The sequence below is a fragment of the Juglans regia genome, chromosome 5 (genome assembly GCF_001411555.2).
Source record: "Juglans regia cultivar Chandler chromosome 5, Walnut 2.0, whole genome shotgun sequence".
In the NCBI taxonomy this organism is placed as follows: Eukaryota; Viridiplantae; Streptophyta; class Magnoliopsida; order Fagales; family Juglandaceae; genus Juglans; species Juglans regia.
In genome coordinates this window covers 19,046,082-19,069,977 of record NC_049905.1, presented here as the reverse complement: position 1 = coordinate 19,069,977, position 23,896 = coordinate 19,046,082, and the positions used below count along the sequence as shown (strand labels likewise).

The 23,896-nt window shown below is 37.4% G+C and overlaps 1 protein-coding gene across 1 annotated transcript; it reads right to left on the bottom strand.

Moving 5' to 3' along the window:
• Nucleotides 1-117: 117 nt before the first annotated feature.
• LOC108983795 (protein DGS1, mitochondrial) lies at nucleotides 118-23,233 on the bottom strand. Its single transcript, XM_018955557.2, has 14 exons — nucleotides 22,951-23,233; nucleotides 14,758-14,872; nucleotides 14,452-14,655; nucleotides 11,643-11,780; nucleotides 11,287-11,448; nucleotides 7,967-8,161; nucleotides 6,818-6,918; nucleotides 6,257-6,346; nucleotides 3,877-3,949; nucleotides 3,773-3,801; nucleotides 3,550-3,673; nucleotides 2,064-2,174; nucleotides 895-995; nucleotides 118-737 (listed from the first exon to the last, which is right to left on the bottom strand). The coding sequence occupies exons 1-14, from the start codon at nucleotides 23,175-23,177 to the stop codon at nucleotides 617-619; spliced, it is 1,791 nt and encodes a 596-aa protein (XP_018811102.1). The 5' UTR covers nucleotides 23,178-23,233; the 3' UTR covers nucleotides 118-616.
• Nucleotides 23,234-23,896: the final 663 nt, after the last annotated feature.

Sequence of the window (23,896 nt, the reverse complement as noted above, 5' to 3'; positions counted from 1 at the left end):
GTGTCAATCCTTTTTGTTAACGGCTACTACAAGACTTTCTCCATGTTCAATTTTAAAACTGTGGAAGAGAACATGTCATTTGGTCAACTAATAAACATAATCAATGACAACAAGGCAAATGCTTTATGTTCTCCCTCATTCTGCATTACATACTTAATAATACACATGAACTATGTCGATGCTGTAACATTGCGTATATAGAAGATATGGATCATGACTACTACACTTTCAATTTATCTGGAGTTCACTCTGAAAATGAAAAAAAAACCATCTTTGAGGGGTATAATATGTTTGAACAGCCTCTCAAGTTCTCTCTCAAATATCAGAATACAAAAAAAGGAGAAGCAACATATATAACTTCAGCTTCCCCCAAGCACACATCATGTGCTATAACCATAATCCAAGCAAAGTTATTTTTATTTTCTGGAAGAGAGGTCCCAGACTAGAGTCTTCCTAAATTTCACATGATGAAAATGAAAGAAGGAAAAATTGGATGAAACAAATGCAAAAAATCTCTGAAGCAAAATTACCATCCCAAAAATTGTGATGCAGCAATTTATAATGCAAAAAGATTGGGGGAAAGTGAAGGGGGGAGGGAGGAAGAAAGATGGAAGTACTATTGTCGTTTGAATGCCGGAAGCAAGCAGTCATAAATCCGCTCCATGCGTGAGGTCACCAAGAGCTTATAAGTAGTTTGAAGGCCAGGCTTTCCCAGATCAATAATATCCTGTCTCAAACTGTTCAAAATAGCATTACTGGTTAACTCTGCGTCTAAATTCAAATCTCTCTCTCTCTCTCTCTCTATATATATATATATATATTTCATGCACACATGCAAGCACACATGTATTTAAGAAGGAACCGAAACACAAAAACAGCCAAAATAAAACTGACCACTGCCATTCCCCGGTTGCTTTTGCATGCCTCTCAACAGCACGATATAGGCGATCAAGACTGTATAACATCAGTCCAAACATGCACTGTGCATCCTTTTCCTGAAAAGTACATGACGTGAGGATTTTTTTCGATTATAAACCAGGAGTGGTGTTTATTATTGAAGTAAGTAACATTTTATTATCTTCTTAATTCGCAAATAATGATGGAAGTAGCCCAAAAACTTGTCATTCATTCAAGTACACAAGAACCTTCTTTTTTTTTTGATAAGTTCAAGTACACAAGAACCTGGGAACAATAATTGTCAAATACCAGTTATGAAATTGGATCAAAATACTCGATAACATGCAACTGAATGCTTGGAACTTTTGCCGTACTCTAAAACAATATATATCCGGTAAATTATTTTTCAGTTCCCTTTTCAATTTCTTATGATGAGATCTGGCCACACAATAAGATAGAAGGTAAATGATGATGTTGAAGATTTCTGCCAGAGAACCCAATTGTATATGGAAGCCATGTGTCCTTGCATGTATTGCTGTGACTGATGGTGGTTGCGAAGTAGGACCATAAAACACCAGAGTTATGACAGTGCACCACCAAAAGTAAGCCAGTCTAGGAAAAAAAGAGATCCTATAGAACACTCTATCCAAATATTAAGACAATTCTGTCATTAGTAAACTTGTCCCCAATCTACATCATGCTTACCACCCAATCATACGAGACAGTGTGGCATTAAATATTAAGATATTAGCAGAAATTTCCTCGAGCGGAGAATGAGTGCAAAGGGTGTTAATTCAATCTAACAACTTGCGAGTGGGAGTGGTAATTCAGGGAGATAGAAGACAGCCTATAGTAGTGCTCATTAAAAGTTGAAAAGGAAAGTTTTCATTGCCTATCATCAAAACTGTGGCTTTAAGAGAAGGTTTAATTCAGGATGTTACTTGAGGAATGCATAAAATTCATATAGACTGACATGAAATTGCAGAAAGTCCTATCCATACTAATAATATGCAATGGAACATTGCAAACCTGAATTCATGATTTTATGGCTTCTATGGGCTTAGCTCTTTCTAATACCGAAAAAGTAAAACAAACACAAGCAAGTAGCCACTCATTAAAGGAAAATATTCTTTCGATAAAAATTGACAATTGATTTAACTTCTTACCTGATTTTGGTCAACATAAGTTTGGAATTGCATAATCCTTTTCTCAACCTCCACAATAAGTAGTCTCCGTTGGAGCCGAGCCATTCTACCCCTTCCTTCTGCTCTGGTATCCTGTTTTACAAAAGCGAAAATTGAGATAAGGCTATGCCTTAAACAGGGAGGGAAGGAAAAGAAAACTAATTGTAGTGATAACGGAACTTAGAAAGGATTGATAACTCCTCGCAGTGGGTAGTGAAGGTTACTCCATCAAAAGGTGAACGGAAAAATTCAATCTCTTTCAGTGATGTCCATACAGGCCTCTATAATGGAATATCATCCTTCACTGGATGCCCAAAAATTCAATGGATTGATAGCTCCGTGTTTCATAGCAACATGCCTCAGTCTATGAGCGTGTGTTTTGGGCCAAGATGTGATTGGATGCAGAAGCATTATTGTTCTTTAAATCAGAACAAAACACTAAAATGAATCTGTTCAAAACTACACATCTTTAATCATAATTCCTGACTGTTCCAGTGCATATAATCTTGTTACCAAAACTGGCAATCCCAAGCTTCCTACCAATCCCAAAGAACAATAGTAACTGTTCTGTAGTATAAGGTTATATTTTTCAAATCTTGGGGAGAGTGTAATTTAGATAAAAAAAAATATAATAATAGACATAAAAATTATGAGTTTTTAGAAATTTCTATTTTAAAAATCATCAGTCAGTAACGGATGATTGGCTGCTATAAGCATGAGCTGATGTTGAAAGTGGTAGCATATAAACTACATTACAGCACTCTCCCACTGAAGACAACGAGACAATAGAAAAGAGGAAAGAGGGGGTGGGGGGAGGGAACTGGCTCCAAGGAGGTTAAAAGAGATTAAAAGAGAAGAGAGACTAATTTGGTGAGTGAACAGTTTTTTTTTTTTTTTTTTTTAATAGGTAAAAGTAAAATTTTATTGATATAAAAGGAATTTGGTGAGTGAACAGTTGGCTCCAATAACCTATTAAAAAAAGGAAACCAACTGTTTTTGAATATCAATGACAAACTTCAAGCTAAATTTAATCTCAGCATAACTACAGATAGATTGCTATGATAAGTTTGTGATGGGAACCACAGGCAATGAACTAGTGTATCTCATTCAAGGAATCATGAAGTAGAGTACCTTCCAACAGTAATAGAAATTGGCCATAAATAAATTATGATTTTCTGGGGTAGAAAAAAGACTGCAGGGAGAAATGTCTCAAACGGTGACAGAAAACCTTGATATGGAAATTATACGACTCATGAAGTAGTTTATATCAGCAAGGGAAAAATGAATAAATGATTCCATCTACTCAAGGAAACAAGCATGGATGTTGGCCCACGTCACTGTAGACGGGACCTTAATTGGAACAGTGCAATGAACTGCATCAAACGCTGCATGCATAGACAGGCAAATATACATCTCACTCATGAAAATATCCTCTAAAAACAACAGAGGAGATCTACAGTCTTCCTACCTGTTTAAACCATGCACGCACTACCATGAGCAAAATAAGAGAGAGGAAGAATGCTGGTAAAGCAGCTAGAATAGCAAAGTTGATCTCATTCGCCTTAAGAATCTGGTCCAGCTCAAGCATTGCCCTGTTCAAAAAAATAATTTCAGAAATAGAAAAAATAAGACAAACTAGTTTGTCAATAAAATTGGATAGCAACCCAAGGATACCGATTAATAACACTCACGTCTCAATATCCAGTTTCAGCTTTTGAACCTGCGATGGAACAAAACATTCGTAAGTTTACATTAAATGCCTAAACAAGTACATATCAATGATTGCATATATTACCTGGATAAGCAAAGCACGAGCAAGCTCTCCATTAAGAAGGTTCTGAATGGGATGTGCAAGTTCCTTTTCATACCTACATCCAAGAAATCAATGAACATCCCTGTATTCTTGTTACAATGCTGAATTACCTTGTCATGAATGGACTGGTATTTTTTATTAGAGAATGCAGCGGTCAAGATATTAGAGAATACATAGGTATTTGTTATTTCAAGTAAATCTCTTTACCCTAGGATAATATAGACATTTTTTTTATACAAGTAGGATAATCTAGAGGCATTCCATATGTAGCACAATTCTCTATGATCAAGTATAATTCTTAGTTATTTTTCACTGTTTCTGGCACCGTTAAAGTTATAAATATCCAGTAATATTTCCTGTAAGTTATCAGCACTTGCCATCTAGCTTGAAAGAATCAAATTATAAATTTGGCACAATTGAGCAAGCTTCAGGCTGAAACTGTCACAGCTAAGCCTACGCAATGATAGGCTTGAATTTATCCATTTGAGTAATGTTGCAAGGTCAACTGAAAACAAATCAAGAGTAAACTGGATATACTCACAAGATGCGTGCACCTAATGCATATTTGTAAAAGACTAAAAGTATCTGAGTGTCAAAGCCCTAGTTCCTAAATATAAAGAACCAAAAGGCTGATTGATGTCTAAAAGTAAGGAAGTCTAGAAACCCCAAAAGGAAGACAGAACGAGGATGGAAAAGCACTTGCCAACCAAGAACACAGTATCTGAAACAATGGCAACTTAAACTAACGAACTGGAGTTCCAGCTCCATTAAAAAAAATCCTACATCTATCCATATGTCCCATGCTTTGCATTAGAACTGACAGAAAGGCTCTTTAAGCTTTTGCAGTTCTATACAAGCCAAACGCCTAACATGAACACGATATTAAACCCAAGTATCAGGACCTTTTGTTCAACCTGGCCCTTTGAGGGAAATGGCTCTAGCGATACCAGCATGAAAGGGAGCCCTTGTGGAAAGCCATGATGGATGCAAAATTTGGCTATGCTCAGGATGGGCGATATTCCAATGAGGTATGTGGGCCATATGGGATGGTACTTTAAAAAAATATCAATTACTTGTCAATAAAAATCTATCCAAATTAGACATGCCCTTTACCATGAAAAAGGCAACACAAGAAAGGGCCAACACGCCTTAGCAACTGGAAAGTGAGATGGTCCACAAACTCACCAATTATCTTAAGAGTCTAGACAGAAAGCGGTAACAAGGATCTTCTCCCTCATCACAAAATTCTTTTTCATATGCATACATGCAACTGTCCAAAACTTCACCTACCAGTAGTTAACCACAAATGTCACGGTCTCCATGTCATATCTACCGTATCTAAACAATATCCAATACAAAAATTGATATCCAAATATACAAAAATTGATATCCAAATACATATCCTATGGACACCTTAAATATCTATTGCGGATACTTATCAGATAGACATAAGATAGCCATATTTCTTCATTTGCAATATAGCCTATACTGAACACATATTATGTGCTAACAATGATTGATATACAAGGCCAAGAAGTTGCAAGTAAAAACAGGGATGCCTTTGAACCTTTTTTTTTTTAAGTTTATTCAAAACGCAAAGGGCTGCAACTCTAGTACACAGGAAGTATGCAGTAGTAGACATCCAACTAGCAGGATGAAGAAAAAGAACACAATTCTAAGAACTCTAGAAAGCATGAGCGGAAGCTACCATGTGCTGCCATCCAAGGATAAAGAGTATTGAATATAATGGCTCTTAAGACCCACACAATCCGAAATGTAAAGAACATTGGTGCACACAAGTCTAGACTCTTGAGCCACCTTGTAGTGTAGCAAAAGATGACCAATGCCTTCTCCACCCCGCTTACATATACAGCATTAGTCCATTACCACAATATCTTGCACAACTGTGAATGGAGGTGCACCAATATTTGAAATACCCTTTCCAAAAGCTCCATCGGCCGTTTCGGAGTGGGAAACTGGTACTAAAGCGAGTCCATGTGTTGTCCTGGGTTCTGTTTCATGAATTGGGTTCTTTCATTGTATGCATTTGAACCTATAACTAATGAGTTAGGCACAGTCATTTACACAAAATATCTACTATTAAAAGCATTATAGCTATTTTCTAAGTAAATTTCCCAAATACAACCTTATCCCAAACATTTTTTTCTATTTTTCATTTTATTCAATACTGAAACAAATGAAAGATGTTTCAAGAAAAAAATCCATTGCAAATAAATGGAACCTCAAAATGGCAAGTAGGACAAAACTATTCTCTTCTACAGTTCTCCAATCATATTGAAGCACCTAATAGAAAATACAGTTAGAAAGTAACTAAAATAAGCAAGCACTGCAAGACAACCACCTTTCCATCACTATTTCCAGCAATTCCTGATCTGATGCATTCTCTGGGAACTTTTGACCTTTGGTCTGCTCACCGAATGTCAACAGCATTCTGCAAGAAAAGAGATAAATGTGTGAAGGTTAGAGTAAAACATTATCTAAGAAACCCAAATTATGTTCACTGCAAAATCATATATCAACTATAAATGCAATCCCCCTAGCACTCCATGATGAAGGAAAGTTCAGCTAAAAAATACGTATAATTTGATGGACAAAAAGATAAATGGGACAACTTATATCAAGTATAGAAATTTACTTCTTTAGAAAGGATCAAAGTCATTCAATATTTTCTCTACAAAACGTCAATTTTTTATTGGACACTTTATGGAAAAACATTGAAGTTTGATGCAACGCCGTACATACTAAAGTGGGAGCACGCACTTATAGGTTCTCAATAAAATCACTGTTTACCAAACCCCTTTTGAGACATCACTGAGGTAATTTTTTTTACGGACATCACTGAGGTAAATGTTATATGTGCATGATGGGAAAAGGTTAACAATGTGGAAATAGAAGCAATAACCTGCGCAAGGAATTAGAAGTTAACTGCACCTCTTCAGGCTCCATGACACCTTTGTGCCTCTTCCTGAATGTATCAAAAAGTTCATCTCTAATAGACCGAAGCTGTAAAAAGATTTGAGTTAAGCATTGAGAATTTCAAACCCCATAGATATATAAACAATGTAATGCACAAAGAATAAACAAAAGAGAACTGATAGCAACAAAATTGGACAGATATACACCTTCTGTCCCAAAATGAGGGTCTAAAGAAGAACAGTAAGCTCAATTTATCACCTATTCAATTATGGAGCAAGGATTCAACTTCAATGAGTACAAAAAAGTCAATAAGAAAGCCTAACTAACTAGCATGCATTACGGATTTAAAAAATTATGCAAGCATTAAGTAAAAATATTCAATTATGAATACTTATAAAAATATATATATATATATATATATATTCAATTCTGAATTAAAGAACTGCACCATGTTATATAGGATGGGTGGAGCTTGAGCAAACGATGATAATTTATTCAGTCATCCTCAATGATTTTTTCTGTTTTGAAATTGTTGCAATTTCCCCACAGCCAATGGAGTTGGATTTATCTTGCTCCAAATATATAACTAGAATATCATTCAATTACTGATCCCCACCGGTTGCACAATTGATTTTGACTATATTCATTTCTGAAACCCCTTCAACAGCCACTGTTGTGACTAGTAAAGACGAAATAATAATACTTTTTAATCGACACCATCGTTTTTCAATAACTGCCCAACACCTTATGTGATAAATGTTCCACTATTTTTTTATAAGAACCAAGATTTCATTACAAAGTTTGGAATGGTTAATCCAAGTACACCAGTTGTATAAAAGAGAGACACATATCTAGAGATAGGAAAAGATACAAGAAAATCATGCAAGAATCATGAAAATATTCCGTTATTTGGCAGTGGGAAGTTCTGTTTTAGTGAGGGGTATCATTTCACCATGGGACATTTTTGCTAGGGCTGGACCTTTGTATTCCTTTCCTCTGCCTATGAATCTGTCACCTATTAATGAATGAACACCTTAAATCTAATTTTGGAAGTTCATGAAAACAAAAGTAAGTCACATACATGTAACTGCTACTTTGAAAGCAACATAGTAAAATACAGCAAGTACGAACGTACCGGTTGCTCTACATGATCTTTGAAAAAGCTAAAAGTCGAGTCCCTTGCTTCACGAATCCAGTTGTCAATGTCAGGACTTCCCATCAAACTACTATGCTGTAGGACCCAAAAAGAACAAATGGAGAGGCCAACTGCACCACATGTATAGCGGACCCAGTGTAAAGTTATCTTTCTGGGTTTCCGATGTTTGGCAACCTAAGAGAAGAAAATGCAAGCACAAATCATGTCTCGGACCTGATCAAACTACGCAATAAACCAACACATAAGCCAATCAATCACACAAACTCAGCCAGGCAGACGCAACTTTGAATAATTATTCTGCTATCAAACATCCAACAATTTTCAAACCAAATTTAATGATATCCCTGTTTGACCTAATAAGTAACATTCAATTAATAAAGAATTATTTAAAAGTGGCCAGTCCATTTAAGCAACATCATGTGCATTTATGAAACATACACATTATATGCATATCAAATCGCTTCCACAACACTCATACTGGATATTGCAGGCTTTTCGTTTGATATCAGTAGAAAAAATATTTAATAGAATTAAGGATGGATGCTTAAAAGTAAACAGGAAGTGTACAAGAAATCCTCTTAAATATTGCACTAAAAAATATAACCAACCTAGAAAATACAGAAAATTAAGACGGGAGATTGCCCAAAATAGTGAAGTCATTCTTACAATATTTTAAATATAAACCTTTGCACTTGTTAAACAAGAAATGCTCCTCCATCAAAGTTCTGATTACTTAGTTCAAGCCAAATAACCTCTGGAAGAAAGGATACTTCAAAATGAAATTTCAATCTGCTGCAGACACATCCGATATGAATTGGTGCGGGCATGTCACAATACCTCAATTGTGCAAAAGCTGCTCCCCATCAAATGGCCTTCTCACAAGTGCTACAGTACAATAACAATTCTCCAAAAGTCACTCCCCTTACAATACCTCCAAAGTGCCCCCCCTCTCTCTCTCTCTCACTGTACATCAAAGCCATTTTCCTAGCAAAACTAAGTTGAAACAACTCAAATAAGGAGTCCACAATTTATAACCTTCCAGTCTCGAAATGCCCACTTAATTTCTAATCCCATGCTCTAACTACAGGTTCCTCCAAACGCAACAAACTTAGGTAAAATCAGACAGCTCCTAATCCTTTCTGATGATCTTGCTTAGGCTGCATCAATCATGCCTTCTTACTAGTGCTACAGTCCAATAAAATTTCTCCAAAAGTCACTCTTTGTCCTCACAATACCTCCAAATTGGTCCCCCTTCTCGTTATATGTCCAAAGCCAATTTCTAAACATAACTTAGCTGAACATTCTCATCTTTTGCACTTCCACAAACTGCTGCACACGATAAGCCTACACACGCCACTCCAATCCACCAAGTGAAATTGGACCTCTTCACCAACCCCAACTCCGACAAGATCCCTTTTTCGTTTTTGCCATTTCTTAGAAATGTGGTTAGATGTTGTAAGAAGATATAGGAAATACATAGAAAAACTAAATAAGGTGTTTTAGTAAGAATAATCCTCACCCTAAGATCAGTACAAATTTCACTAGCTAACCAATCTTTACTCCATCTTTCCATTAAGTGTTCCACATTGTTTGGGTGTTGAACAGTGCACCCAACACCAACTCCAAAGACCTCCAGGTAGGCAGAGCACCTTACACCCCAAAACTCCAACCAACTCGGAAACACCTATATCATCCCCACTAAATGGCGTGCCCAAATAAACACTCCACCCCAAGAAGAAACAAGTAGTTTGACTTCAATGCCCCCAGCTAGAAAACTTGAAAGCCATTAGCTGCAAAATGAAGCATGTGGTTGGACTTCAAATAAGGTTGCTTTAGTTTCTTACATAATACTCCGTTAACAAATTATATAAAAACGATGACTTCACCACATTTATGGATTCTTCGGAAAAATTCTCAGAGATTCCTATTTATATATAACCCAAAAAGCATAAATAGTCAAGTTTCAACATTTTATATAAATGTTTAAAAAATGATAGAACAACGAAAGGTTAAAAACATAGGTTCACAACATGTCAAGCCTGAGTACGATTCTTCATTTTGCATTGAATCAAACCACATGCTCCCCAGCTTTGTGGAGTTCCATCAATTCCCATAAGTTTCATTCTTGGAAATGTACTCCCAATACAGGATACTTAACGTGCTCACGATTGCACTGGTCAATACAAACCGCACCTGGTATCCATCATTTACGAAGAAGACTACTTGAATAGCTAACCATATGCTCTCCTAACTTTCATCTCTCAATGTGTATGTCGATCTAAAATAGCGCTTTCTCCTTTGCAGGTCTTTTTTATCTCCACACATTCCATATCGAAGCACCCAACTATGACTTAAAATACCATTTGGAACAAGCTCAGTCAATTTTATACTTTATATAACATGGAAGGGAATGGAAACACCATAATCTTTACAAACCAAACCTAAGGAGGCTCCACAATCAAGCCTAAGTTTCACATTACAATGCTATCACACAACTTCACACATGTATACTAATCACTAGCAGAAAATCCATAGTACTAACCAAATATAATCGATAGAATATAGGGAAAAAATCAATTAAATGTCAAAATAATTAACAAACTTGAATCAAACAATATAGCAAGTAATACAAATATCTTAAAACACAGAACATGTTGCAAAATGTCACTACAGGATCAACCGCATCGGTATTCAATCGCACAAGACATTTAGATATCATACCAAAAATCAATATTAGCTCTGTGCTCTAAGAGGAAGTTTGAATGATGGATTTGCGTTGATATATACAGCATTTCAGCATATCAAAGCCCAAACTTAGGAAAGGTATGCAAGGGATATAAAGTAGTGTTACTGTATATACATTGATGCCTTAAATGATGTTGAAAAAATGTTGTAATAATGATATCCAGAATTAGAACACAAATCAGAAGCAAATCAAAGTGAACTGCTAATGAGATCCAGAAGACCAACACAAATCAAAGTGAACCACTGCAAACTGCACTTGTCATATTTTTCTTCTACAAGTATTCAACATAGAAATCACTCATTTTTGGAAAGGCTTCCATAATTTGCAGGTACTAAAAGTTTATCAAAGATCATATAAATAGGTACAACAAATTTATAGATGATCACTTTCCTTATCAAAAACAAATGGGATGATCGCCAACCAAAATAAGGAAATAAAAAAATACAAACACAAGTTTTATGAGATAATCATACACTACAGTATGTTAAATATCATTCCAATAAATCTGAGAACAAATTCTTTGCAAAGCATCAAATATGGCAGAAGCTCTTACAAGATCAGATAAATAAGAGTCGAGAGTATGAATATTTCGATAAATCAAGTTGATAGCCTCTCCAACTTCACAATCAGTCCACTGAGAGCCTTCCTGACTTACTCCGAGTAGCTTCTCAAACTTTAGCAGGCCCGAGTAGCCGCCTTCAACAGGAGCATCCCTCTGCAAAGTAATCATTGAATAAGAGGGAAAAACTAAAAATTGAAATTTGCATGTATAGCAAAGAATAATAGAATATTTATACACGTGCATACAGCATGGTAACTACAATCAAACAAATGAAAATAGTGGAGAAGCAAACAGTGATCACCACAAGATGGTGATGAAAAACATGATTCTTATGTTTATATAGTCACCTGACAAGTTGCATGGAGATGTCCAATTGATGCCTCTAAATTTGAAAATAGACCATTAATTGTGGCCAATAATGCAGGCAATGAAGTCTCTGGATCCGTCAGTAACTCTTCCCCAAATCTATCAACTTCCACATAAATCTATAAATGAAATTGAATAAAAGTCTGATTATAGACTCTTGAAGAAAAGGAAGACAAGAAATAAATGAAGTTATTAGGTAATACATGAAAATTTAGCTAAGCTAGCATATATGTGTCTATATATCCCTTTATATGAAGTTACACCAAGCAAAGTTTTGAAGAAAGATCTACTGATAAAAAAAAAAAGTGTTGAAAAAAGATCATTTTTCAGTTTGATGTAATTTGAGAGGTATATGCGATGGCTCATTATTCTGAGACGGCAATTAATAACTTGCTTTCTCTTGATTACCTATCAAAAAAATATATATTCTGAGGCAGAAAAAATCAACTATATTTATACCCTCAGACGAAAATGATGTGTAGGGTTTTTTTCATTTTGGTAAGTTCTTTTATAGTGATCTTTTAGGGAGAAAGCCATAATACCGGCCAAAAAGAATTCTGGAAACAAAAAATGGCTTGCTAATCCAACAATACTCTTCTAAATATGTAGAATATTGAATAATATACTCTAGCTGGGCTTTTTTCACTTCTAAGCTTGACCTTGAATTTAATGTTTTTCCTTTTTGATAGGTAATCAAGAAGTTTTGTTCATAAGAAAAGAAGGTATAGCCCAAGTACACGGACATAATTTAATGATTTCTTTTTCTTTTCAATATTTTTATCTACCAACAAAAGAATATTCATTTTTTTTTATCAGTAAATAGGAATTTTATCAAAAATAGGAATTTCATTAGTTATGGTAAGCATACATGACATATCATACCACATGCTACCACCTAAGTGATTCTAGAAACACTTCAAATTGAGTAGTCTTTTGGGGGTATAACTCAGATATGGCCAGCGCAGCCAAAGCATAGTGGGCCCATAACACGGTTTCCAAATCAAAACATGACTGATGCTGCATGCAACGACCTGGGGAAAGCGGTAGCCACATTTAAGCTATAACCCCAAAAAGTCTAGTCACTTTAAAATTTCCTTAGTTACTTATAAAACCCAATTTCACCTAGTAAGTAGCCAACATAGAACTAGCACTCATGACTAGCTTATTAGCCTACCCACTCTATGTGGGTTATGCATATTCTCAATATAACCTTAGGTGTAACATGAATGTGCAAGAGGAGTGGGCAGTTTGTTGACCATCTCTTATTCCATCATGAGGTGCCTAATGCTTTGTAGGGTGACTTCTTCAGACGTGGTTATTTTGGCTTGCGCCATACACAAAAGGGTCGCGAGCCTTTTTTTATTCACATAGAGGGTTAAAAGGAGGCCCACAAATTACAGCAGAATGGAAGGTTGTTCCTACCCACCTAGTGTTGGGAAGGTGACAGAGAAGTTAGGAACAGAGAATCTGCATGGGACATTTTCACATGGCAGGAGAAAGATCACATAGTTGGGAATAAGTCCTGGCGAGAAGTATTTTATTTTGAGAAGAGCTACAGCCACAAAGAGATTCCACAAAAGTAAACCCACAAACTGACAAAACTTCATATGATACGTTAGATCTACTTTACAATAAAAGTAGATTTACAATCTAGCGTACCACACCATACCACGTTAGTTTGTGGTTTTACTTCTATGGGATCTCTTTGTGGCTAAAGCATTTCACTTTTATTTTAGAATCTGTTTATTACTATCATTTATCTTTAAGTTATTTAAAATTCATGTGTACTTTTATCCTTTCGGATAAACACTAATACTTGAGAATTGTTCTTTGTAGTTATCATTCCTTTAAGCCGTAATCTATATAAGATCACATGCTATCACATATAAAGCAGTGAGCTTTATCCTTGACAGTTGGTGTTTTGAGGCCTAGGTTTCCTCCAAAAACCAACCGATTATCTTTCCTTTTTCACACTAATTCTCTTCACCAAAGGGAATAAGAGGAAAAAGGATCCCCTTTCATTCCCTTCCCAACGGCCAATAACCAGATTGATCACGATGGAGTGCAACACCAAGGAAGGTGAGTTTCGAGAGAAAGAAACAGTAGGAGTTTTGAGGATAGTAAACGGACCCTCAAGGAGTTCAAAACTTTATTACTTTAAAATACATGCTTTCCTCTGACAGCCTCTAACCTACTCAAGGTTTGCAACAAGGAGATCCTCAATCACCATTCCTCTTAATTTTGGGAGTTGAAGTTCTCTCCAGGCTGATCCTAAGACGAGAGATTTAATTCAACTTTACTGTTTGCTGTTTGCTGGTGATAATTCTTTTTAGCAGGGCAAACAGAGATGAAGCAGAAACCCCCAAGGAGTGTTTACAAACGTGCTGCTCCTGGTCAGGCCAAGCCTTAAATGAAAGGAAGTCAGCAATTTGTTTTAGCCAGAATAAGAAAGGAGAGATAAGAGCAATTCTTAACCTCCGCAACTTGGCACCGAACATCTAGGACAGACCATATTTTTCCACAAGTCCAAAACATCATCACTCAGAGAGATAAAAGAAAAAGTGTTCAAAAAATATATGGCTGGAAGGCAAAAATCCTATCTCAAGATGGTCCAATTTCATGACTTTCTCGTATCTGTTTTTAATCCTAGATAGTTGACTCTCTTGTTATACATCTTGCAAACTAGGGTGCGTCCTTTGTGTTGATTGATAATTTTTTTACTTATAAAAAAATGGAAAACCCAATACTCTTTGGATGCTTAAAATGAAACAAGAATGAGGTTAAGCAAACCTGAGCCAAGAATATAGCAAGCTCAGATCGTAAGCAACTTAAGACTTTTATTCTCTCAGATATGTGAGATGCTGCAGAATGGCACAGATGCTGCATGGAAGAACCCTCGGCAACACATACACGTATCAACTTAACTGATCCATGAATAAAAGCCCGTGGCCCTCTCTCAAAGATCATAAAGTACATTTTACGAGCATTTGATCCCTGAAATAAACTCAGAAAAAATGAGGACAAATTAGATAACACTACTTAAAAGCTCATGGGTAACCTACACTATCAGTTGGGATACATCATTAATTTACTAACCTCCGCCCTAGATTGCCAAAACTGCAAATTCTTCTGGACGTTATGCAAATTGAAAAGCGTATGCTTTAAAATATTTTCCAAAACATCATAAACTCTAGATGGCTTCCTCAAAACCCTGGTGTGCAGAACATTTAACCAATAGTTTAATTTCTTCCCAAAAAAGCAAACTTATTTTTATAAAACGTAGCATGCTTTGTAATCAAACGAATCCATTTTCTGAGTAAATAAGTTATATCAAATTGTTGAAGAGTTAAAGACAACTGTTTCACAAACTTTACCTCCAATCAAAATGCGGCCCACATAAAGACATTTCAGCATTTCATGGGAATCAAAATAAAAATCCCAACTAATTTTTTTTTCTTATTTAGAAAAAGGCACATAGAACACTCATCATGCACTGGAAGAAATCTCAAAGGCACTGACTATTAAAAACGAAACCCATCAGTACCTTATATAAGCATACCTAACCCAAAAGTTTAAACAGTTATATACATTTTTTTTTATAGGTAATAAGTAATTCATTGATAGAAAGATAGGCATAGCCCAAGTACACTAGGAGTATACAAAGACATACACCTATTTAGGAACTAGAAACAGTTAAAAGGTAATCATGGAAGCTGGAACCATTGAAATCTATAGCAATGGTTCACAGAAACAAAGTCTTCCAGAAAAAAACTACGAAACTCTTCCAAGGAACGTTCATGATCCTCAAAAAGTCGCTCATTTCGTTCACTCCAAATACACCAAAAAATACAACCCTGCCTGGCATTACCCATGCGACTCCCAGTTTGCTGAAAAAATAATTCCAAATACCTCTAGCAAACTCACAATATAAAAGTAGATGGTCCGCCGTTTCAACACTAATTCTACACAAACAGCACCAATCTGTGATGATGAAACCACGTCTTCTAAGGTTATCAATGGTCAAAATCTTCCCTAAAGCTGTTGTCCATACAAAGAATGCTGCCTTGGTTGATGCTTTGCTCCTCCATATGTTCTTCCAAGGGAAATAATGCCTTTGTTGCATGGTAATAGTCATAGAAAGAACTTACCGTGAATTTTCCTCTCCGAGCAAGTCTCCATACCATGGCATCTTCATTTGTGGCTGCAATAGCAGTATTATACAGCAAATTGAAAAATTCCACCAGGATATTCACTTCCCAATCATGAGCCTCCCGAGTAAGATTAATGTTCCACTCTTGGGAACCTTGATGAAGTATCTGCAAATCGGCCATCATGGCTTCCTTATCCCTTGCAATGCTAAAAATTGTTGGATAAGCATCCTTCAAAGCCGTGTCACCCACCCACACATCCTTTCAAAAGCTGATCCTACTACCATCCCCTAAGCACAATCGAGTATTACTAGCAAAAGAGTACCAAACTTTACGTATGTACTTCCATAGCCCCACTCCGTATGTCCCCTGGCCCTCTTTAGAACACCTACCCCCCCGTTCACTCCCATACTTCGTGTCAATCACCCATTTCCATAAAGCTTCCCCCTCATAATTATAACGCCACAACCATTTACCTCATAATGCCTTGTTAAAAGCCCTCACATTTCGAACCCCCAGCCCACCATCCCTCATAGGAGAGCAAACCTTGTCCCATCCCACTAAGTGAAACTTAAACTCATCTCCTATGCCACTCCATAAAAAATCACGTTGAAGCTTCTCTATTCTTGTTGCAATGCTAGCGGGAAGAGGAAATAAAGATAAGTAGTACGTAGGAAGGTTGGATAAAGTACTCTTAATAAGTGTAATCCGCCCCCCTTTTGATAAATACAACTTTTTCCATCCGGCCAACCTACGCTCAAATTTTTCCTTTGAAAGCAGCCCCCAATGGAAGCCCAAGGTACTTCAACGGCAACGAAGAAACTGCACAACCCAAGATGCTAGCCAACCCCCTAATATTGCTTACGTCTCCCACTGCTACCATCTCTGTCTTGGCAAGATTAATTTTCAGCCCAGATACAGCTTCAAAACAGAGTAGGATGGCCTTCAAAGATTGAATATGTCCTACATTGGCCTCACAAAACAACAAGGTATCATCTGCAAACAAAAGATGAGAAATAATGGTAGGGCCATATGAAGCTCCCACTGAAAATCCTGAAAAAAATCCTCCCCCTACTGTTGCCGACACCATCCTACTTAGTGCCTCCATTACTAGAACAAATAAGAGGGGTGATAATGGATCACCTTGTCGTAGTCCCCGCGAACTGTTAAAGAAGCCCACAGGATCACCATTTACCAAGACCGAGAAACGAACCGTAGACACACAATGCCTTATCCACATCCTCCATTTTTCCCCAAAACCACATCTACTCAACATGTATATCAAGAAATCCCAATTAACGTGATCATATGCCTTCTCCATGTCTAGTTTGCATAGAAGACCTGGAACTCCCGACCTGATTTTGCTATCCAAGCATTCATTGGCAATAAGAACCGAGTCTAAAATTTGTCTCCCCCTCACAAAGGCATTTTGGCATTTAGAGATAATCTTTTCCATGACTGTGCTCATCCTATTAGCAAGAACCTTTGACAATATCTTATACACGCTGCCCACAAGACTAATCGGTCTAAAGTCTTGTATCTCTATTGCACCGGCCTTTTTTGGGACTAGAGCAATAAAGGTCGCATTTAAGCTTTTTTCAAATTTGCCATAAGTGAATAATTCCTGAAAAACCAGCATAACATCCTCTCTTACCACCTCCCAGCAAGTCTGAAAAAAACCAAAGTGAAATCATCCGGGCCTGGGGCTTTATCTTTGTTCATTTTTCTGATTACTAGTATTACCTCGTCCTCTTCAAAAGGTCTCTCCAACCACATCATGCTATTTTGATCAATGCCCTCAAAAACTAGGTCATCTACCATAGGCCTCCATGTATGAGGTTCTGACAACAAATTATCAAAATGGCCAGCCACAAAGTCCTTCATCACGACCTGATCAGAGGATGCAACTCCCTCTATATTCAAGGACTATATAGAATTAAACCTTCTATGTGCATTAGCCATACGATGAAAAAACTTAGTACATTTATCCCCTTCCCGAAGCCATAGAGCCCTTGACTTCCGTCTCCACGAAATCTCCTCCAATAGAGTCAAATCTTTCAAGTTCAGAAACAACTTGCTCTTTACGGTTGTTCTCGACTCCTACACCCTCCAAGCTTTGTAGCTCGTGTCAAGCTTTTCATCTGTAAGGTTACATCACCAAACACTTGTTCATTCCATATCTTCAAATTCAATTTCAAAGCTTTCAATTTCCTGGCCAACACATTGCTCGAATTGCCCTCAAATAAATAGGAACTCCACCATTGTCTAACCAAATCCACAAAACCCTCCTTTTTTAACCACATATTCTCAAACTTGAATGGCCTTCTACCCCCTGTGATACCACCACCATCAAGCATTACAGGAAAATGATCAGAACAAATCCTCAGGAGTCTTTTCTGGCTTACATCTGGATATTGAAGTTCCCATGAAGGAGAAATGAGAAACCTGTCCAGTCTCGACCAAGAAAAATGATTAGACCAAGTATACTCCCCTCCCATTACGGGTATATCCATAAGGCTTGACTCAAAAAAGAAATCTGAAAAATCCACCATAGCTTGATTTTGTCGTCCCTCCCCTGATTTTTCGCTGGAGAATCTTGTCACATTAAAATCCCCTCCAATACACCATGGAGCCTCCCACCAAGAACAAAGACCAGCCAGCTCATCCCAAAGCATCCGCCTTTCACTATCCAAATTCGGACCATATACCCCAGCAAAGGCCCAAAGGAAACCATCATCAAAATTTTTAAACAAACACCCCACCGAGAACTCCCCCACAAACTCATCAATGCTCTCCACCACCCTCGTATCTTACATAACCAAAATACCTCATGAGGCCCCATTCGAGGGTAAGTAAGTCCAACCTGCATATGGGCAGTTCCATATGCTCCTAATAATACTACGATTGACAAGCTTCAACTTTGTTTCCTGCAAACAAATGATGTCTACCTTCCATTGCCTTAATAAAGCTTTTATTCTAAAGCGTTTATTAATCTCATTCAACCCCCTAACATTCCAACTCAATATTTTGGACTTCATTTATCAACTGTACCACCCCTCCCCTTGTTTCTTCCACGACTCGAACTCCCCTCTTTGCCATCATAATTAATGGACCACATCAGCCTCTTTAACTCCCTATCTCTTCTTGACCTGGCACCATGCTGACTTGCTTCCATGGCTATAATCAAAGCCTTAAACTGCTCTCCATAGCCCACACACGAGATCCCCATATAGCTCTGGAGTTCCTCTACTATTTTCAAAACCCAATACAAGGAAATTCCAGGAGGAACCATACTTAACAGAGTAGGATCCTCTTCTACAGCCTCCTCCCCCTATGAAGAATATTTGCATGGGTCAAATAATGTCAACATACCTTCCCCCTCATCTCCGTGAGCCAACTCTTCACTGGCTCCCTCATAACCGAGAGCCATATCTTCTTCCCCCCACGTCTTTAGCTGTGTCTGGGCCAAGAATAATGGTGACCCAGGGTCTGCCGAAGGAGACTGAGACACCCCATAAAGAGGTGACCCTCCCCAAGCAACACCAGAGCCATCAACAGCAGAAATGGATTCAGTGCCATTTTTATTTTCTCCCACCACCACTTCCGGCGAATCTGAGGCCACCGCCGGACCACCACCTGAGGCGCCGCAGGCCATCGCCCCTATCTGTGCCGGACCCAGCCCAAGACTCGGGCTTGAAGTGGATGATTCAGGCACCTCCAGCATACCCGAAATCCTGGATTTCAAGCCTTTCTCCTGCCAAACCTGACGTGGGCTTCTATTCCAACCCATCCCATTTACAGCCTTCTTCCCCTTTAAATCAGCCTCTCCTCCCTGGCCCACACTCCCAGCCTGAGGCCCACTAGTCCGAGCCTGACCCATTTTTAATTGCCCACTAGCCTTAGGCAGCTCCTGAGGCCCACTTGGGCCACAGCCCGCAAACTTACCCAAGCCCACTCCCTGCCCTTTAAACCCCTTTGCGCACCGTATCATCCAAGATATATTAGCTTGTAACAAATCAACTTGACTTTTCATTTCCTGTAAGGCACGCAACACACTTTCCTCAAACAGTTATATACATACAACCTATAATACCTAGGCCCAAGCCCAGGCCCACAAGAATGGCAGCCCACACCACGGAACGACGCCGTTTAGGTAAGCTCCCTACACTCTCTTCTTCCTCCCTTCTCCCACTCCTGACAGTTTTCCCTTCCCCTTCCCCTTTTGATTTTCATATTCCCTCTATCTCAGATTTCCTCTCCCACGTCTTTGTAACCTCCACCCTAGTCTCATTCAAACACCCCACTTGAACCCCCATTTCCACAATTGATCTCTTCATCCAATGGGCTCATTTTCCCCACAGGTACTTTCTCTTCTCTCATCTCCGTTTGGTCTGCTGCCATACTCCGCACACGCTGGTAAGGATCTCCCTCCCTCCCTCCCTCTCTCATTCTCTGTGTTTTAATTGAACACTAATGGCAATTTGGGTTGTGATGAAACAAATCCCTAGGCCTTACCACTTCACCTCCATTTGACTGTAGCTGTGTGTGTCGTCGCCCATTTTCGAGTTGGACATCAAGGCCACTAATCTTGGGTTATGCCCTTCTCTTTACGCCGGTAAGCCCACTCTTCATTCATTCTCTCTCTTAAAGTTTCATATCTCTCTCTCTCTATGTTCATCTCTTCACCTTTGTTTGGCTTCAGCCATCGTGATCTACCGTTGTGTTGCTTCCACGTGCCGATACTAAAGTTGCACTACCATGGGTTCACCTCAGCCACGTTAGCTGTTTTTCTCTTGGTATGTTACATCACACAGCCTAGCCACACATAATTTATTTTGGCGTGTTTTAAACACAGTTGTAAATCTCATTTTTAACACCACCACTTGGTATCACAGGGCATTGAAATTAGTCTTAGACAACCTCATCCCGATATCGAATTCATTTTATCACAGTAACGGAATTTGGATAAGGAAATTCAAACTTTATTTTTGTGATTATGTTGTTATTAGGAAATCTATACGTTAATGAGTTTTAGAAGATAATTATGTCACTACTTATATGATGAAACTGATAATTAATAGAGTTGGAGATGTTGGTTGTGATATGCCTTTTCTAATTGTTAAAGTATAGTGACTTGGGTTGATGTGTGGTGGATGGAGTTGATTGGTGGCTGTACGGTGTGGAATTAGGTAGCTGTCGGGGTTGTTCTTCGAAGCTTGTGAGATGATGTTTTTTATGCTGATTGTGTTGGACGTGTGGTAAGTTGTGTGGATGCTTGGAGTCAATGGGTTGGCTGTTTTGGGTGTATATGTGGGGTGTTGAGTTGATGAGTGGTCTTGGATTTATATGTTGTTTGGGTTGATGTTGTATATTTGGGATTGATATTCATGGCTGGTTAACTGTTAAATCAGGAGCTTGTTGGGCTGTTTATAAGCTTGTTTCGCTCTATTCTTAGGATGACGGAATTTAGTTAGGTAAGGTTATGTGCTGGTATGAGTTAATAACTCGTGAACAAATATTTCTGATTTAGGTTATCGTGATACAGCTAGACTACGGTCCCAAAACATAGACAATATACTACCAGAGTCAGGTAAGCGGAGTTCTTGTACTAGACTTTGCATAAAAAAAATGAAATGAGGTTGATTTTAAAAATATGCATGCTTGCTTTGAAAAGAAACCTGAAAACAACATCAGATATGTGTTATGCATACTTATGAAATCTGAATAAAGAGAGAGTATTTTCCGTCATTACTGGTGTGGACATAAGATTATTTTAGCATTCTATTTCTTCCGAAAAAGAGCGAATATGAGATCTAAAAACGTTTTGCTTTGATTAAATATGATTATGTTATTTTGAATATGTGAAATGATCTAAAGTTATTCAGTACTATGTTTTGATATGATGTGTCATCTAAAAACCCTTAGCATGAATGTTTTATTCTGAATCTGATTATAATATGGTTCCAATGTTGTTTCTATTTTGTTTCCATTAAGGCCTTACCACGGGTATAATAACGATATACGGCCCCGCCACGAGTAAATAGTGGCATACGACCCCATCACGGGTATAATGGTGGTTTATAACCCTACCATAAGGGTTAAACATGGTATATGGCCCAGCCACGGGTATAATAGTGGCATACGGCCTCGTCACGTGTAAAATAGTAGTTTATAACCTTACCACAGGGGTTAAATATGGTCTCTATCCCGATGTGATGCTCCGATATGATATGAAGATGATGTCTCAGTTTATGATATGTCAAAGAATTTTTTTTGGAATAATAATATTTTCTGAAAGTTTCGCTCTGATATTTTGTAACATGTTTCAATTCTGCATTCTGAAAATAAATGTTTTGTTCCACATTTTGAACTTTGTAAATGTTCATATTTACATACTAGTATACGTTATCTGAATTGAGTTGTTGATAACTCACTTATTTATCTTCACAATATTTCAGATGACTTTAATGGTTCAGCTGGGGATCAATAATAGAGGGCATGGGCAAGATTAGTTGAGGATAGTAGTTGAGTACCTCGGGTTATTATTGCTGTTGGTGGATTTATTTTTATTCAGTAGATAGGTTTCAGTATGTTAGGTGGTTTATGGAGACTTATGTAAACTCTGGTTTATTTTACCATGTTATTTGAGATATGTGGAGCAGCAAATCTATTTTATTTGGTTTATTGTATTGAGGATCTAACATATAAGTATGTGTAGTTAATCAGATTAGAGGAATTTATGTTTGATTTGGAGTCTTTGGAAATACATATTTGGATTTGGAGAACATATTAGCATTGTTGAAATTGATTATTAGGTAAGAGGAATTAACTCTCTAGACCTCCAGCATCGGGCGTTACACAACCACTCAAAGTGTACAACAATACAATTATTAAAACCTGACAGAGAATGAACACTTACAGCAATTCATTGTAAAAGAAAATTCAAAACAAGAACTTTACGAAATGGCAGCTTATGTAGCGAGAAGTATTGAACCCAATTTGGTAGAGTTTTTCATTAACCCTGGAAACAAGATAAAATGCCAAATCCGAAATACTTTTCATCCACTTCCTCGGCAGCCAAACAAGACATGCAAAAAATAAATGTAAAACAAGTTGGAAAAAGAATGAAGAGGTAGCATACATATAAGAGTCTAGAGAGTCAGAAGCCAACGGGAGGGGAAGACATTCTCTCCGCCCCCGGAGCCGGGCGCGAGCTGCTTGGCGACAGAGATATGAGATTTTCCCGAGAAAACTAGAGGCTGAAGTGGGCAAGAAACCGACTACTCGGTTCCATAGATAGCTGGAATAGAATGAAAACAGCGTTTTGAAGTTCTTCGATTCATCATTCTCCACAGGTACGACCTCCATGAGCTCTAGTAACTTCGCCGCGCGCAAGGAAGATCAGAGAAGACGCACCGAATCAATGATCCTATATATGGGTGCGTTGCGTGCGTGCGTGCGTGCCAAAAATCTATAAAGAACTATCAGATTATTTTTTTCTAGAAAACTAGAAAATAAATTAATTAGTAGGTTCATTTTACGATGGAAATGAACAAAATTGATATATGCAGTTTTAACATTTAGGGCAGGTTTGGAGGGTGAGATAAGAATTTTGTATTTTATTTTAAAGTTTAAAATATTATATTTTAATATTATTATTATTTTAAAATTTAAAAAATATGTATTGAGATTTGAAAAAATTGAATTGTTTATTATATTTTATATAGAGATTTAAAAAAAATGTAATAATGATATGAAATGAGATGAAAATTTTATATTTTGTTTTGCATCCCAAACCTGCCCTTAGGCATGAGTGTAAATTTATTTTAATAAAAATGATAAATTTGTTATTTACATTAAAAAATAAAAGTTTTTGGTTAGCTCCACTTTTTTAAAAAAAGTGTACAAAATTTATACATTTTAAAATGTTATCTGACATTATTTAAAAACAAAAGAAGATCAAAATCGCTTTCACAAAGCTCAAAAAACTCACCGAAATTTCTCTTTCTAGACGTGTAAGAATCCTATCCCTTCCTCAAATGCCTAAAATATGTATTTTAAATTTTTTTTACAAATATTTTTCCATG

What these genes read in the sequence shown, in the direction of transcription:
- LOC108983795 (XM_018955557.2), bottom strand. Translation starts at nt 23,177, where the DNA reads ATGGAGGTCGTACCTGTGGAGAATGATGAATCGAAGAACTTCAAAACG. An exon ending in GACTCTCTAGACTCTTATAT is followed by an intron (nt 14,873 to 22,950) that starts GTATGCTACCTC and finishes TCTGCACACCAG; the next exon opens with GGTTTTGAGGAAGCCATCTA. An exon ending in TGCGTGCATGGTTTAAACAG is followed by an intron (nt 2,175 to 3,549) that starts GTAGGAAGACTG and finishes TTTGTAAAACAG; the next exon opens with GATACCAGAGCAGAAGGAAG.